Source organism: Salmo trutta, chromosome 37 (genome assembly GCF_901001165.1).
Source record: "Salmo trutta chromosome 37, fSalTru1.1, whole genome shotgun sequence".
NCBI lineage: Eukaryota > Metazoa > Chordata > Actinopteri > Salmoniformes > Salmonidae > Salmo > Salmo trutta.
In genome coordinates this window covers 1,626,417-1,639,114 of record NC_042993.1, presented here as the reverse complement: position 1 = coordinate 1,639,114, position 12,698 = coordinate 1,626,417, and the positions used below count along the sequence as shown (strand labels likewise).

The window sequence follows — 12,698 nt, the reverse complement described above, 5'->3', positions numbered from 1 at the left end:
AATGAACCTGACAGTTGTATTCTGTCTCCTCCCCCTTCTCTCTCTTCCTCCATCCCTTTCGATGTCTCCATCCCTATCTTTCTCTCTCTCCCTCTCTCTCTCTCTCTAGGAGGATACCCAGTTGAAAATTGAGTGTACATCTCTCAGTTCCAACAGTCATTCCTGTAATGTCAGCTATCCTGTGTTCCGCTCCCACTCCAAGGTCTGTCTGTCAGGCATCAAATACACTGAACACAAATATAAACACAACATGTAATGTGTTGGTCTCATGTTTCATGAGCTGAAATAAATGTTCCACACACACAAAAAGCGTATTTTTCTCTAATGTTGTGCACAAATTTGTTTACATCCCTGTTAGTGAGCATTTCTCCTTTGCCAAAATAATCCATCCACCTGACAGGTGTGACATATCAAAAAGATGCTGGGGACTGGGGACGATGCTGGGGACAATAAAAGGCCACTCTAAAATGTGCAGTTTTGTCAAACAACACAATGCCACAGATGTCTCAAGTTTTGAGGGAGTGTGCAACTGGCATGCTGACTGCAGGAATGTCCACCAGTGCTGTTGCCAGAGAATTTCTCTACCATAAGCTGCCTCCAACGTCATTTTAGAGAATTTGGCAGTATGACCAACCGGCCTCACAACCGCAGACCACGTGTAACCACACCAACTCAGGACCTCCACATCCGGCCTCTTCACCTGCGGGTTCGTCTGAGACCAGCTACTCAGACAGCTGATGAAACTGTGTGTTTGCACAAACTGTCAGAAACCATCTCAGGGAAGCTCATTTGTGTGTTCGCCGTCCTCACCAGGGTCTTGACTTGACTGCAGTTCGGCATTGTAATCGACTTCAGTGGGAAAATGCTCACCTTCGATGCCCACTGGCACGCTGAAGAAGTGTGCTCTTACGGGCAGATTGCAGACATATGTCATCGTGTGGGCGAGAGGTTTGCTAATGTCAACGTTGTGAACAGAGTGCCCCATGGTGGCGGTGGGGTTATGGTATGGGCAGGCATAAGCTACGGACAACAAACACAATTGATTTTATGGATGATAATTTGAATGCACAGAGATACTGTGACAAGGTCCTGAGGCCCATTGTCTTGCCATCCGCCACCATCACCTCATGTTTCGGCATGATAATGCACGGCCCCATGTCGCAAGGACCTGTACACAATTCTTGGAAGCTGAACATGTCCCAGTTTTTCCATGGCCTGCATACTCACCAGACATGTTACCCATTGAGTATGTTTGGGATGCTCTGGATCGACGTGTATGACAGCGTGTTCCAGCTCCCAATAATATCCAGCAACTTTGCACAGCCATTGAAGAGGAGTAGGACAACATTCCACAGCCTGATCATCTCTAATCTCTAATCAACAGCCTGATCATCTCTATGCGAAGGAGATGTGTCGCACTGCATGAGGCAAATGGAAAATCTTAGAAATTGTTTCATGATGCGTTTATATTTTTGTTCAGTGTAGTTCTGATACCACAAACTCAATCCCCCCCCACCTCTTATCTTCTTTCTGTCAGGTTAACTTCATGTTAGAGTTTGAGTTCAGCTGTACGTCTCTGCTCAGTAAAGTCCAGATGAAACTCACAGTTGCCAGGTAACTCACTATAATCCTATGGAGGAATGTAAAGGGATTCCTATTGGGAGCTTCTAGAAATGAACCTGAAATTCAGTCTCCGCTGATTCCATCTAACCCTAGTCATAATCCTACAGTAGAGACAGAAGTATTGTGTGTTTGTCTTGTCATGTGTCTGTCACATACATCTCTGTGTTCCTGGTTCCCATAGTGACAGTGTGGAGAGAGAGGCTACGTTGGGAGACAACAGTGTTCAGCTCCAGACTGTGGTTCAGTACGAACCTGACCTCTTCATCACCAGGTTAGTCTCTTTCTGTCTCTCTGTCTCTCTGTAACTCTCTGTCTCTCTCTCTCTCATTCCCTGTATCTCTGCCTTTATTTGTAGTGACTCCAATCTGAACCGTTATGAGGTCCACCCAACCAGAACCATATCAGAGGCAATAGGACCAGAGTTCTACACACACTTCAGGGTAAGCAGTGCACACACAATATATCCGTTTCCCTAATATCCTTACTGCACAATCACACACATAACCCATACATACTGTCTTTACACACACACACACACACACACACACACACACACACACACACACACACACACACACACACACACACACACACACACACACACACACACACACACACACACACACACACACACACACACACACACACACACACACACACACACACATCAGACTAATGTGTTCTGTGTGTAGCTGCAGAACCTGGGCTGTTACAGTGTGAGTAACCTGGAGTTGAGGCTGAGCCTGCCCTCTGTAGCAGCTGGAGACAGAGTCTTCATGGCTGTTACTGAGGTCTTCTCTTACAACGTGAGTACTAACCCTCTCTCACTACTGTTGGAATAAACAGTTATTGTCATTTCTCTCTGGTTCTGAACCGTGACCTTTGTGTTGTCAGGTGACAGGGGTGAACTGCAGTGTAGACAGTGATGTGTCCCAGCTGAAGGACAGACAGAGAGATGTACGACCACTACATCCTGAAGACATGCAACAGACTGACCTACTGGTGAGAACAGACACACACATATACACTGACGCACGCACATACATGCAGACACACACAAATACCCACACACAAGATGATCACATTCACAATCCTAACTAGCTATATAGTATATTTTCAGATGTAACATGATTCTGTGTGCGGTGTGTAGAACTGCAGCAGGTCGTGGTGTGTGGAGGTGGTGTGTGAGGTACAGCAGCTGCATCGAGGACAAACCGCTCTCATACGAGTCAGCCGCAGGGTCCACGACAACTTCTTCAGACAGGTACGAAGTTTCTCACACACACACACACACACACACACACACGGCTCTAACTATAAAAACACTCACTCTGACTTTGTGTCTCTGTCACCAGGCTAAGTTTAAGGTGGTGAGGATAGTGAGTGCCTATCGTCTGGCTGCTCAGGAATCTAACCTGGTCACTCTGGGGAATGGCGCCATCTGGAGGGAGGTGAGAGAATAGCAGGATTCACACTAATAGTGGAGGACTGGTTTAGCATCGTCTGTGCCTGACTCGTTTACACCCAGATAGAGTAGGAAGCTGGTATAGGGTGATAAATATCTGTCCGACTGTTGTTTACATCCAGATAGAGGAAGCTGGTATAGGGTGATGAATATCTGTCTGACTGTTGTTTACATCCAGATAGAGTAGGAAGCTGGTATAGGGTGATGAATATCTGTCAGACTGTCGTTTACATCCAGATAGAGTAGGAAGCTGGTATAGGGTGATGAATATCTGTCAGACTGTCGTTTACATCCAGATAGAGTAGGAAGCTGGTATAGGGTGATGAATATCTGTCTGTCTGTTGTTTACATCCAGATAGAGTAGGAAGCAGGTATAGGGTGATGAATATCTGTCTGTCTGTTGTTTACATCCAGATAGAGTAGGAAGCTGGTATAGGGTGATGAATATCTGTCAGACTGTCGTTTACATCCAGATAGAGTAGGAAGCTGGTATAGGGTGATAAATATCTGTCTGACTGTTGTTTACATCCAGATAGAGGAAGCTGGTATAGGGTGATGAATATCTGTCAGACTGTTGTTTACATCCAGATAGAGGAAGCTGGTATAGGGTGATAAATATCTGTCTGACTGTTGTTTACATCCAGATAGAGGAAGCTGGTATAGGGTGATGAATATCTGTCTGACTGTTGTTTACATCCAGATAGAGTAGGAAGCTGGTATAGGGTGATGAATATCTGTCTGACTGTTGTTTACATCCAGATAGAGTAGGAAGCTGGTATAGGGTGATGAATATCTGTCTGTCTGTTGTTTACATCCAGATAGAGTAGGAAGCTGGTATAGGGTGATGAATATCTGTCTGACTGTTGTTTACATCCAGATAGAGTAGGAAGCTGGTATAGGGTGATGAATATCTGTCTGTCTGTTGTTTACATCCAGATAGAGTAGGAAGCTGGTATAGGGTGATGAATATCTGTCTGACTGTTGTTTACATCCAGATAGAGTAGGAAGCTGGTATAGGGTGATGAATATCTGTCTGTCTCTACAATCAGCCTTTTTGTCTCTTTCCGTCAGACGGTGTTGGAGGTTCTAAAGGGGCGGGCCATCCCTATTTCTCTCTGGATTCTGATAGGTAGCATCATTGGAGGGCTTCTGCTATTGGCCCTCATCATCTTCGCAATGTGGAAGGTACACCAATCACACCTCACCATACAGTACCCTCTGTACCTCATACTCTGCAATAACTTCTTTCTCCTCTGCCTTTGTGGTAAAGATCAACACTTTGGGTTTCACTCCTTCCTTCTCATCCCTCCTTTCTCCAGCTGGGGTTCTTCACTCGTAAACAGATAAAGGACGAGGAACTCGAGGACTGACCCCGCCCCTCGTCGCCATGATGTCAGTCAATGGATACAGTATGTGTGACAACCAGAGAACCACAGAGTCCACTTCGTGCCCATCCCCATGGCAACGACCTGCAGAGACTGCTCCTCCCCCCAGCAATAAAAACAGATGCTTTCCCTCTCTTCTAAATCATGCCACCCCCCCATAAAGAACGAACAGCCAGTACAGATGAGTGTTGCCCAGTGTGTGTGTGAACTGTCAAAACACCTAACATCACATGGCACAGACTGCATCTATCATCAGACTCCCCAACATCTTGTCTGTTTCTACCGGTGAACCCATGGCTGTAGGGCTCTAGTTACACACCTGTTTAGGAACGTACAGCAGGAAGGACGTGTACAGGAGTTTTCTTCAGAGATGTCCCAGACAGGAAATAATGCTGTTCACCACGCGTCAAACTCATTCCACGGAGGGCCAAGTGTCTGCAGGTTTTCACTCCACATTTGTACTTGATTGATGAATTAAGGTCATGAATTAGTGAGGGACTCCTCTCAACTGGTTGTCTAGGTCTTAATTGAATGAACAAAACAAAAGCCTACAGACACACAGCCCTCCGTGGAATGAGTTTGACACTCCCGGTGCAATGTGACTTGGTATGATGTTCAATGACTACAGACCGTACAGGTATCAACCTGTAATTAGTACCATGTTGTATAAGTAGATATCAACCTGTAATTAGTATCATGTTGTATAAGTAGATACCGTACAGGTATCAACCTGTAATTAGTACCATGTTGTATAAGTAGATACCGTACAGATCAACCTGTAATTAGTACCATGTTGTATAAGTAGATATCAACCTGTAATTAGTACCATGTTGTATAAGTAGATACCGTACAGGTATCAACCTGTAATTAGTACCATGTTGTATAAGTAGATACCGTACAGGTATCAACCTGTAATTAGTACCATGTTGTATAAGTAGATACCGTACAGGTATCAACCTGTAATTAGTACCATCCTTCAAGGAAGCTTGAATGAAAATGCACTATCTGATAATGGGGGCCACTTATAATCATGTGAATATATTTGTATTTCTATGAAACACTGTCACAAACCAAACTGTCTATTTAATATTCAGAAGTCATCATGACTTTAGATTTTTCCCCCATTTTCTCTACAGTACAGTTCATTTTTTGAGTCAAATTAAAACTGTTGATAATTAAAGTTTTTGTAAATGTTTTTAATTTCTTTCATGTTCATTTATACATACATAGGATCATTCATACACATTAACTAAATACACTTAAACCAAATATTTCATTACATAACATTTAAAAAAAAATATATATATATATTTTTTTTTTTAAATTAGGCATTTCAGACTACTTCATTCTATAAAAGAAAAAGCCCTTTCACACTAGCAGACATTGTTGAACATAAAACTGAAATAATGATGTCTGTACGTCAGGCAAAAAAAGCACCAAGTGAGTCAAGTATATCAAAACCCAAACATATTTTATTGATGCAACTTTATGTCCATTGTATTTCTCCCCTCCCTCCCTCCCTCCCTCTCACTTGGTCTTGGTAGAGAAGATGTAGGACTCCAGTAGAAAGACAGTCTCATCCACCTGGTTCTCTGTAGAGTCCAACCTTCAGGGAGAAAAGAAACAAGTAAAAGAAAGAGTTAATAAAGCCACAGTAATGTAGCAGTATTAGTAACAAGTCTGTAGTAGTACTTGTTGATGTGAGGTCGTAGGCCTCTAGATGTTGTCTATAGATGTATGGGTGTCGTAGCAGTAGCATCCTGACTGGTTGCATCACTGCCTGGTACGGCAACTGCTCGGCCTCCGACCGCAAGGCACTACAGAGGGTAGTACGTACGGCCCAGTACATCATTGGGGCCAAGCTTCCTGCCATCCAGGACCTCTACACCAGGCGGTGTCAGAGGAAGGCCCTAAAAATTGTCAAAGACCCCAGCCACCCCAGTCATAGACTGTTCTCTCTACCACCACATGGCAAGCGGTACCGGAGCGCCAAGTCTAGGACAAAAAGGCTTCTCAACAGCTTTTACCCCCACGCCATAAGACTCCTGAACAGCTAATCAAATGGCTACCCGGAATATTTGCATTGTCCCGCCCCCCCCAACCCCTCTTTTACACTGCTGCTACTCTGTTTATTATCTATGGATAGTCACTTTAAACTATACATTCATGTACATACTACCTCAATTAGCCCGACTAACCGGTGCCCCCGAACATAGTCTGGGTAGCCAATCTGCATTGTGTCTTGCCACCCGCCAACCCCTCTTTTACGCTACTGCTACTCTCTGCTTATCATATATGCATAGTCACTTTAACCATACCTACATGTACATACTACCTCGATTAGCCCGACTAACCGGTGTCTGTATATAACCTCGCTACTTTAATAGCCTCACTACTGATATTTTTCACAATTTTTTTACTTATCTATTGTTTACCTAAAAATCGCACCATTGGCAAGTAAGCATTTCACTCTAAGGTCTACACCTGTTGTATTCGGTGCGCGTGACAAATAAACTTTGATTTGATTTAGTAGTAGTATTGTAGCAGTACTTGTTGATGTGACGTCGTAGGTCTCTAGTTGGAGGTCTCAACTTACTGTTGAGAGTTAGAATAGTAGAATACACAAGTTGCAATTTTGACATTTGTTGTGAATCAGCAGTTTCTCTTGTTATGTCCGTCACTGACAGTCACTCACCCATGTCAGCTAACATTTTCTAGATTGTTAGTCTTATCTAAACTAGAATTAATCATGGTTGAATTAAATCACTCACTCAGATAGCATATTAAAAATGGAAAACATTTCTCTCCACCTTATGGCAAAATGTCACTAGAATTGTAGAATTGCAGGAAATGTACTCTAAAAAGTACATTTATTCTCTCCTAGCTTAGGGCCCCTAAAAGGCTAGGGTCAGCTCTGACTGCATGAGTGGGTATGGATGTGGTTGCGCAGACCCGCGATGTTCATATTTTTTGTGGCCCCCATCCCCATCAAAGTTGCCCATCCCTGATCTATAGTACATGTGTAGTAGTAGTAATGCAGTACTTGTTGATGTGATGTCGCAGGGCCTCTAGCTGCTGTCTCTATAGATCTATAGTATGGATGTAGTGGTAATTAAGGTGCAGTAGTAATGCAGTACTTGTTGATGTGATGTCGCAGGGCCTCTAGCTGCTGTCTCTCGGGGGCAGTGATCATCTCCTCCACCTCTGTCAACTGTTCAGGCTCCGCCCCACTGGCCTGCAGCGACGCCAGGATCGCCTCGATTCGCTGGGACTTCTCCAGCAGACGCCTGTCAATCAAACACAGGAAGTCTTGTACATGTAACAAAATTGATGAGGATTATATACACAAAAAGTCATACTTGTTTCCATTGTTGTCCTCTAAAAATCAATATGCAGACCTAAAGAGACCTTAGCAGGAAACTTAGTGAAAAAAAACAACAAATCTATCCATCCACTTAGGAATCAATCAATAAACTCACTTGTTCTCCTTGGTCTCAAAGAGGCGCCTCTCAATCAGATTAGCCACTGTCTGCAAGTAGTGATGGGGGAAAATGTATAGTTACATATCGCAATATTGTTTTGGACCTGTTCTCCATCTTCTTTTTATAATAGTAAGCCAACAGATTTTCTGCACTTTTATTTCCATGACTGATCAAAACAAACGTTCTCATGCGCTCTCGTCTCTCTGCAGCAGACATAAAGCGAGCAATATGTTTGGAACATCAAATCGCAATATCGCATTGCATATAGAAACGAGAGAATCGCAATACATATCGTATCAGCACCTAAGTATTGTGATAATATCATGAGGTCCTTGGCAATTCCCAGCCCTATCTGCAAGTCAGACGTCCACCATTAATGGTCAAGTCAGCGATGCACGAAGTAAACAGCAATCAAATCAAATGTATTTATAAAGCCCTTTTTACATCAGCAGATGTCACAGAGCGCTTCTACAGAAACGCAGCCTAAAACCCCAAACAGCAAGCAATGCAGATGTAGAAGCAATATCAGGCAGGCTTCGCAACAATGAAGTGTGAATTGCGACACTAAATGTCTCTGCTGTTGTGGTCCTGAAGCTATCAAGTTGCAGCACCTTAAAGTACACATGCAGATATATACACTCATCGGCCAGGTTATTAGGTACACCACCACATTCACGGAAATATATCGCTCCTACAGACTGAGTCACGTGACCGTGGCTTGCTATATAAAGCAGGCAGACAGGCATTGAGGCATTCAGTTACTGTTTGATTGAATGTTAGAATGGGCAAAGCCAGTGACCTAAGCGACTTTGAGAGTGATATGATCGTCGGTGTCAGGCGTGCCACATCTCAGGAACGGCCACTGTCCTTTTCACGCACAGCAGTGTCTACGGTTTCCCGAGAATGGACAAACAAAAAACATCCAGTCAGCGGCAGTCCTGTGGGCCAAAACAGCTTGTTGATGAGAGGTCAAAGGAGAATGGCAAGAATCGTGCAAGCTAACAGACGGGCCACAAACAGGCATATAACGGCACAGTACAACAGTGGTGTGCAGAACGGCATCTCAGAACGCACAACTCATAGGTCCTTGTCACAGATGGGCTATAGCAGCAGGCGACCACACCGGGTTCCATTCCTATCAGCTAAAAACAACAAGTGGCTCCAGTGGGCACGAGATCACCAACACTGGACAATTGATGAGTGGAAAAACATCCAACAAATCCCGGTTTCTGTTGCTTCATGCTGATAGAAGAGTCAGGATTTGCCGTAAGCAGCATGAGTCCATGGACCCATCCTGCCTGGTGTCAACGGACCAGGCTGGTGGCGGTGGTGTACCGCTGTCCAATCTGCAGCAACCGTGTGATGCCATCGCATCAGCATGGACTAACATCCCTGTGGAACGTTTCCGACTTTTAGAGTCCATGCCGCAAAGAATTCAGGCTGTTTTGGAGGCAAAGGGGGGTCCGACCTGGTACTAGATAGGTGTACCTAATAAACTGAAAGTATATTTGACTCGTTCTCCTTCCGTACTTCCTCTTTATTTAGACAGTTTAAAACGTAGATGTAAAGGTACAGTTGTAGAAGAGAGAAAGTCAGAAAGAGGCTGGGGATTTAATGTGTCAATATGGACAATATGTGTTCAGTAAACTGCAGCACTACCGCTGCGCCTCAGGTTTGCAAATATTTTGTCATGAGTGCAACATCTTGCATCACGCTCATCTGCAATATCAGCGTTTCATCCTGCTGCTCATAGTATAGCTTAGTTTGAATGTGTACCTTGTAGCAGTGCTGTAGCAGTAGGCGGGCAGTAGGCAGCTGGTTGACAGTGTACAGGTAGAAGGTACGTGAAGGGGCGTGGTCAGGAGTCTTAGGGATTTCCTAGGGTGGAAAAAAACAGTTGAGCATGATAATGTATGGTTTGTATAGTGTGTGTGTGTATTTGTGTGTTACCTGTAGCTGTACCAGGTTCTCTGACAGCAGTGTGTACAGCATGTCTTTGGCCTCCTTGGCAGGGATCATAGCAAAGTCCTCCACCTGCTTCTGCTCCAGGTGACGTTTCCTTAGCAACAGACGGAAGATCCTAGCCGACCGCGAGCCAAACCTGACAATGGGAAAGGTTGAATGAATGACACCCTACAAGCTATGTAGCCACCGTGGGCAGAGACATAAACAGAGTAAATGGACACAGACCAACTGACAAACACAGACACACCAACCTCTCCTGTACCACAGACTCCAGTGTAGCTCTCGCCAGGTTGGCCAGGGCTCTTTGGAGATCTGAGTGGTCAGTCAAGAAACGACCACTTACAACTGTATCATGAAATACTGGAAATGACCTATTATACAATAGTGTGTGGATGAGAAACTCAAACAGGTTTCATCAGGGTTGTAAAAGGATACTGACCACGTACATTCCTCCTCCACTGTCACCTGATTTCCCCACAAACTCCATCTGAGGAACAGAGGGAGGGAGAAACATCAGTTTACCAGCCTCCTAGGCACTGATCCAAGGTCAGTTCTGCAATTGATCTCCCAATGGTTAAGGTTGGGATATGGGAATGGGGAATCTGATCTTAGATCTGCTCCTACCGGGTCATCCACCAGAAGGGAGAGGTACTGGTCCAGGATTGGTCTGCTGATGCTGTAGTTGGGCGGGAGGGAGCGGAAGATCTCATTGGCTGAGAGGGGCTGAGTGTAGGCGGCGGTCTGTGTGGTGGTGACCTCACTCATCCTCAACATAGTCCTCACAATCTCACTACTGGTCTGTGGGGGGAGAGAGAGAGAGATCTTTTTCACTCAGGCCCCCCTTCCAGCATTGGGGAACATCTCGTATGACACATCTATTTATATGGGTACAAGCACTGTTCATGATACAAACTGTTCACAACCGTCTTGTTGGTGGAGAAAACATCTTGTAGGTTTAAAGCTTTCCTGCAATTCTACACATTTTGTCTTGAAATGCAGAGAAAATTTGGCCATTTATTTTTTATTTAACTACGCCACACCACACCCTCCCTGCTTACCCCTCAGTTTGGGAATCCCTGACTTAGACCACCCCATTAAATCTCTCCTGGTCTACAAGCATACGGAGGTAGTCTGTAGGGGTCTGTGTCACTGACCTGGTCCAGTTTGCTGGCTACAGCACTAATGATGGCCTGGTCTCTGAAGTGCTGATGGAACCTCTCAAAGTTCACCTGCCAGTAGATCCCCTCATCACCACACGACTGGAGAGAGAGAGGGAGGGAGGGAGGGGATAGAAAGAGGCACAAGTCATTCAAACCGGTTTCATTCCTTATTGAGAGTAAAAGAAAAACAGAACAAGGTTCTCTGATTCTCTATAGCAGCCCATTATCTCTGAGTGCCAAGAGTAGAGGGTCTGACCTCTGAGTCCATCTTGGCTTTCTTCCCTCCTCTCTGCTCCTCACTGTCGTCACTGGAGCGTCTGCGCTTCCCACGACCTGCCCCATAAACATAACAAGCGAGTGTATAGCAAATATTTACTGAATTACATATAGCAGGAGGTTTACATGTGGGTATGCACACAGGTGAAATGATACTGTGTGTTATAGGAGTGTTTGCGGTACCTGTGAGTGTGACATGGGGCAGCTTGTAGCAGTCAGGGTTGCTCTCTGCTGTTGGGGGGGCAGTGGAGGCGGGGGCGGCAGGGGTGCCGGGGGTCGCCGGGGTAGCGGAGGTGGCTGCAGTTCCCATCTCGGCCACCGGAGGACAGCGCTGCAGGAAGTGAGTCTCCACCAGCTTAGAGAAGGCTGAGACCACCTCACTGTACTCCATACTACGACCCTCTACAGAGAGAAAAATCATGAGGACAGAAGGAGAAGAAAATATAGAATAATCATACATCTTGTAATCGCTCTCTCACACACCCTCCATGTTATGAGTGAGTCGGTCAGCTACAGTCTTGACCGTGTTGCTCATGGTCATATGGCCTCGTTGTAGGACCTCCTCCACGATGAGTTCTCCTGTGTCTCCATACAGGGTCTTAGCTGTGTAGATGTACCGCGGGTACCGCAGAACCCTTAGAACCCGCTCACAGCTGGCCCGGTACTCCACTGGGCTCCCGGGGCCTCGCCGGCCCGACCCGAACTCACAAGCACCGTGCTGTACCAACACACACAGAGACTTCTTCACCTGCAGAAGAGACAGAGTCACCACCTAGGTTTAACAATAGTTGTGTGTGTGTGTGTGTGTGTGTGTGTGTGTGTGTGTGTGTGTGTGTGTGTGTGTGTGTGTGTCGTACCAGGTCCAGTGGTGTGTTGGTCTCATTGGCGATGGTCCTGAGGTTCTGTGCCCCTGCTCTGAGCAGGTGAGTGCCTATCCTCTCCACCACCTCTCCAAAGTGCTCCTGTAGCAGCAAGCCACACAGCCGCACCTCCTGGGCAGTCATCTGCTGAGACAGGAGGAACCGGGGAACAGGTCAACAACACGTTTTGGACTGTTCCATCGAAATATACTTACGCTGAGAAGTATGATGACACTAACAACCGGTAACCAAATAACGGCTTTTCAACAACGTTTACTAACAACTTTAATTTTATAACTTAACTGCCATGCTCACAAACCTTTGCAAAACACCCTTTTCAGATCATGGAATGAGTTTCGGGAGAATCCTCGCAAAACAACTTCAGAATCCCAAACACATGATTGCCAGCGCTTCAACACAACGAATTTCCGCCCTCACAAGTAAGTTTATTTTCCCAGAGAGTTGCGCATTGCATGAAGGGA

General features: G+C 45.3%; 2 protein-coding genes across 5 annotated transcripts in view; one reads left to right on the top strand and one right to left on the bottom strand.

Moving 5' to 3' along the window:
• LOC115176354 (integrin alpha-10) overlaps positions 1–5,668 on the top strand; it is a 50,580-nt gene extending 44,912 nt beyond the window's left edge. Inside the window, exons 21-30 of the mRNA XM_029736284.1 lie at positions 110–202; positions 1,538–1,614; positions 1,805–1,894; positions 1,979–2,063; positions 2,316–2,429; positions 2,518–2,625; positions 2,774–2,887; positions 2,979–3,074; positions 4,160–4,273; positions 4,408–5,668. Of these exons, the coding sequence (XP_029592144.1) occupies positions 110–202; positions 1,538–1,614; positions 1,805–1,894; positions 1,979–2,063; positions 2,316–2,429; positions 2,518–2,625; positions 2,774–2,887; positions 2,979–3,074; positions 4,160–4,273; positions 4,408–4,458 (942 nt within the window). The 3' untranslated portion in view covers positions 4,459–5,668. The remainder of the gene's footprint in view (positions 1–109; positions 203–1,537; positions 1,615–1,804; positions 1,895–1,978; positions 2,064–2,315; positions 2,430–2,517; positions 2,626–2,773; positions 2,888–2,978; positions 3,075–4,159; positions 4,274–4,407) is intronic.
• LOC115176355 (DNA-directed RNA polymerase III subunit RPC3) lies at positions 5,649–12,668 on the bottom strand. Of its 4 annotated transcripts, none has more exons than XM_029736287.1 (14): positions 12,536–12,668; positions 12,214–12,360; positions 11,840–12,074; positions 11,540–11,758; positions 11,337–11,413; positions 11,075–11,179; positions 10,545–10,718; positions 10,356–10,407; positions 10,172–10,232; positions 9,906–10,056; positions 9,732–9,833; positions 7,953–8,002; positions 7,611–7,760; positions 5,649–6,079 (listed from the first exon to the last, which is right to left on the bottom strand). In XM_029736287.1, the coding sequence occupies exons 2-14, from the start codon at positions 12,358–12,360 to the stop codon at positions 6,001–6,003; spliced, it is 1,602 nt and encodes a 533-aa protein (XP_029592147.1). In that variant the 5' UTR covers positions 12,536–12,668; the 3' UTR covers positions 5,649–6,000. The 4 variants fall into 4 exon arrangements, with proteins under 4 accessions (XP_029592147.1, XP_029592146.1, XP_029592145.1 ...); XM_029736286.1 differs by having other exon boundaries at positions 11,840–12,104; positions 12,214–12,363; positions 12,536–12,655; XM_029736285.1 differs by having other exon boundaries at positions 11,840–12,104; positions 12,536–12,655.
• Positions 12,669–12,698: the final 30 nt, after the last annotated feature.

Excerpts from the sequence above, each read along its gene's own strand:
- LOC115176355 (XM_029736286.1), bottom strand. The coding sequence starts at position 12,360 with ATGACTGCCCAGGAGGTGCGGCTGTGTGGCTTGCTGCTACAGGAGCAC. Across the intron at positions 11,414-11,539 it reads GCCCCATGTCACACTCACAG|GTCGTGGGAAGCGCAGACGC; the intron begins GTACCGCAAACA and ends TTTATGGGGCAG. Across the intron at positions 7,761-7,952 it reads TTTGAGACCAAGGAGAACAA|GCGTCTGCTGGAGAAGTCCC; the intron begins GTGAGTTTATTG and ends TTTGATTGACAG.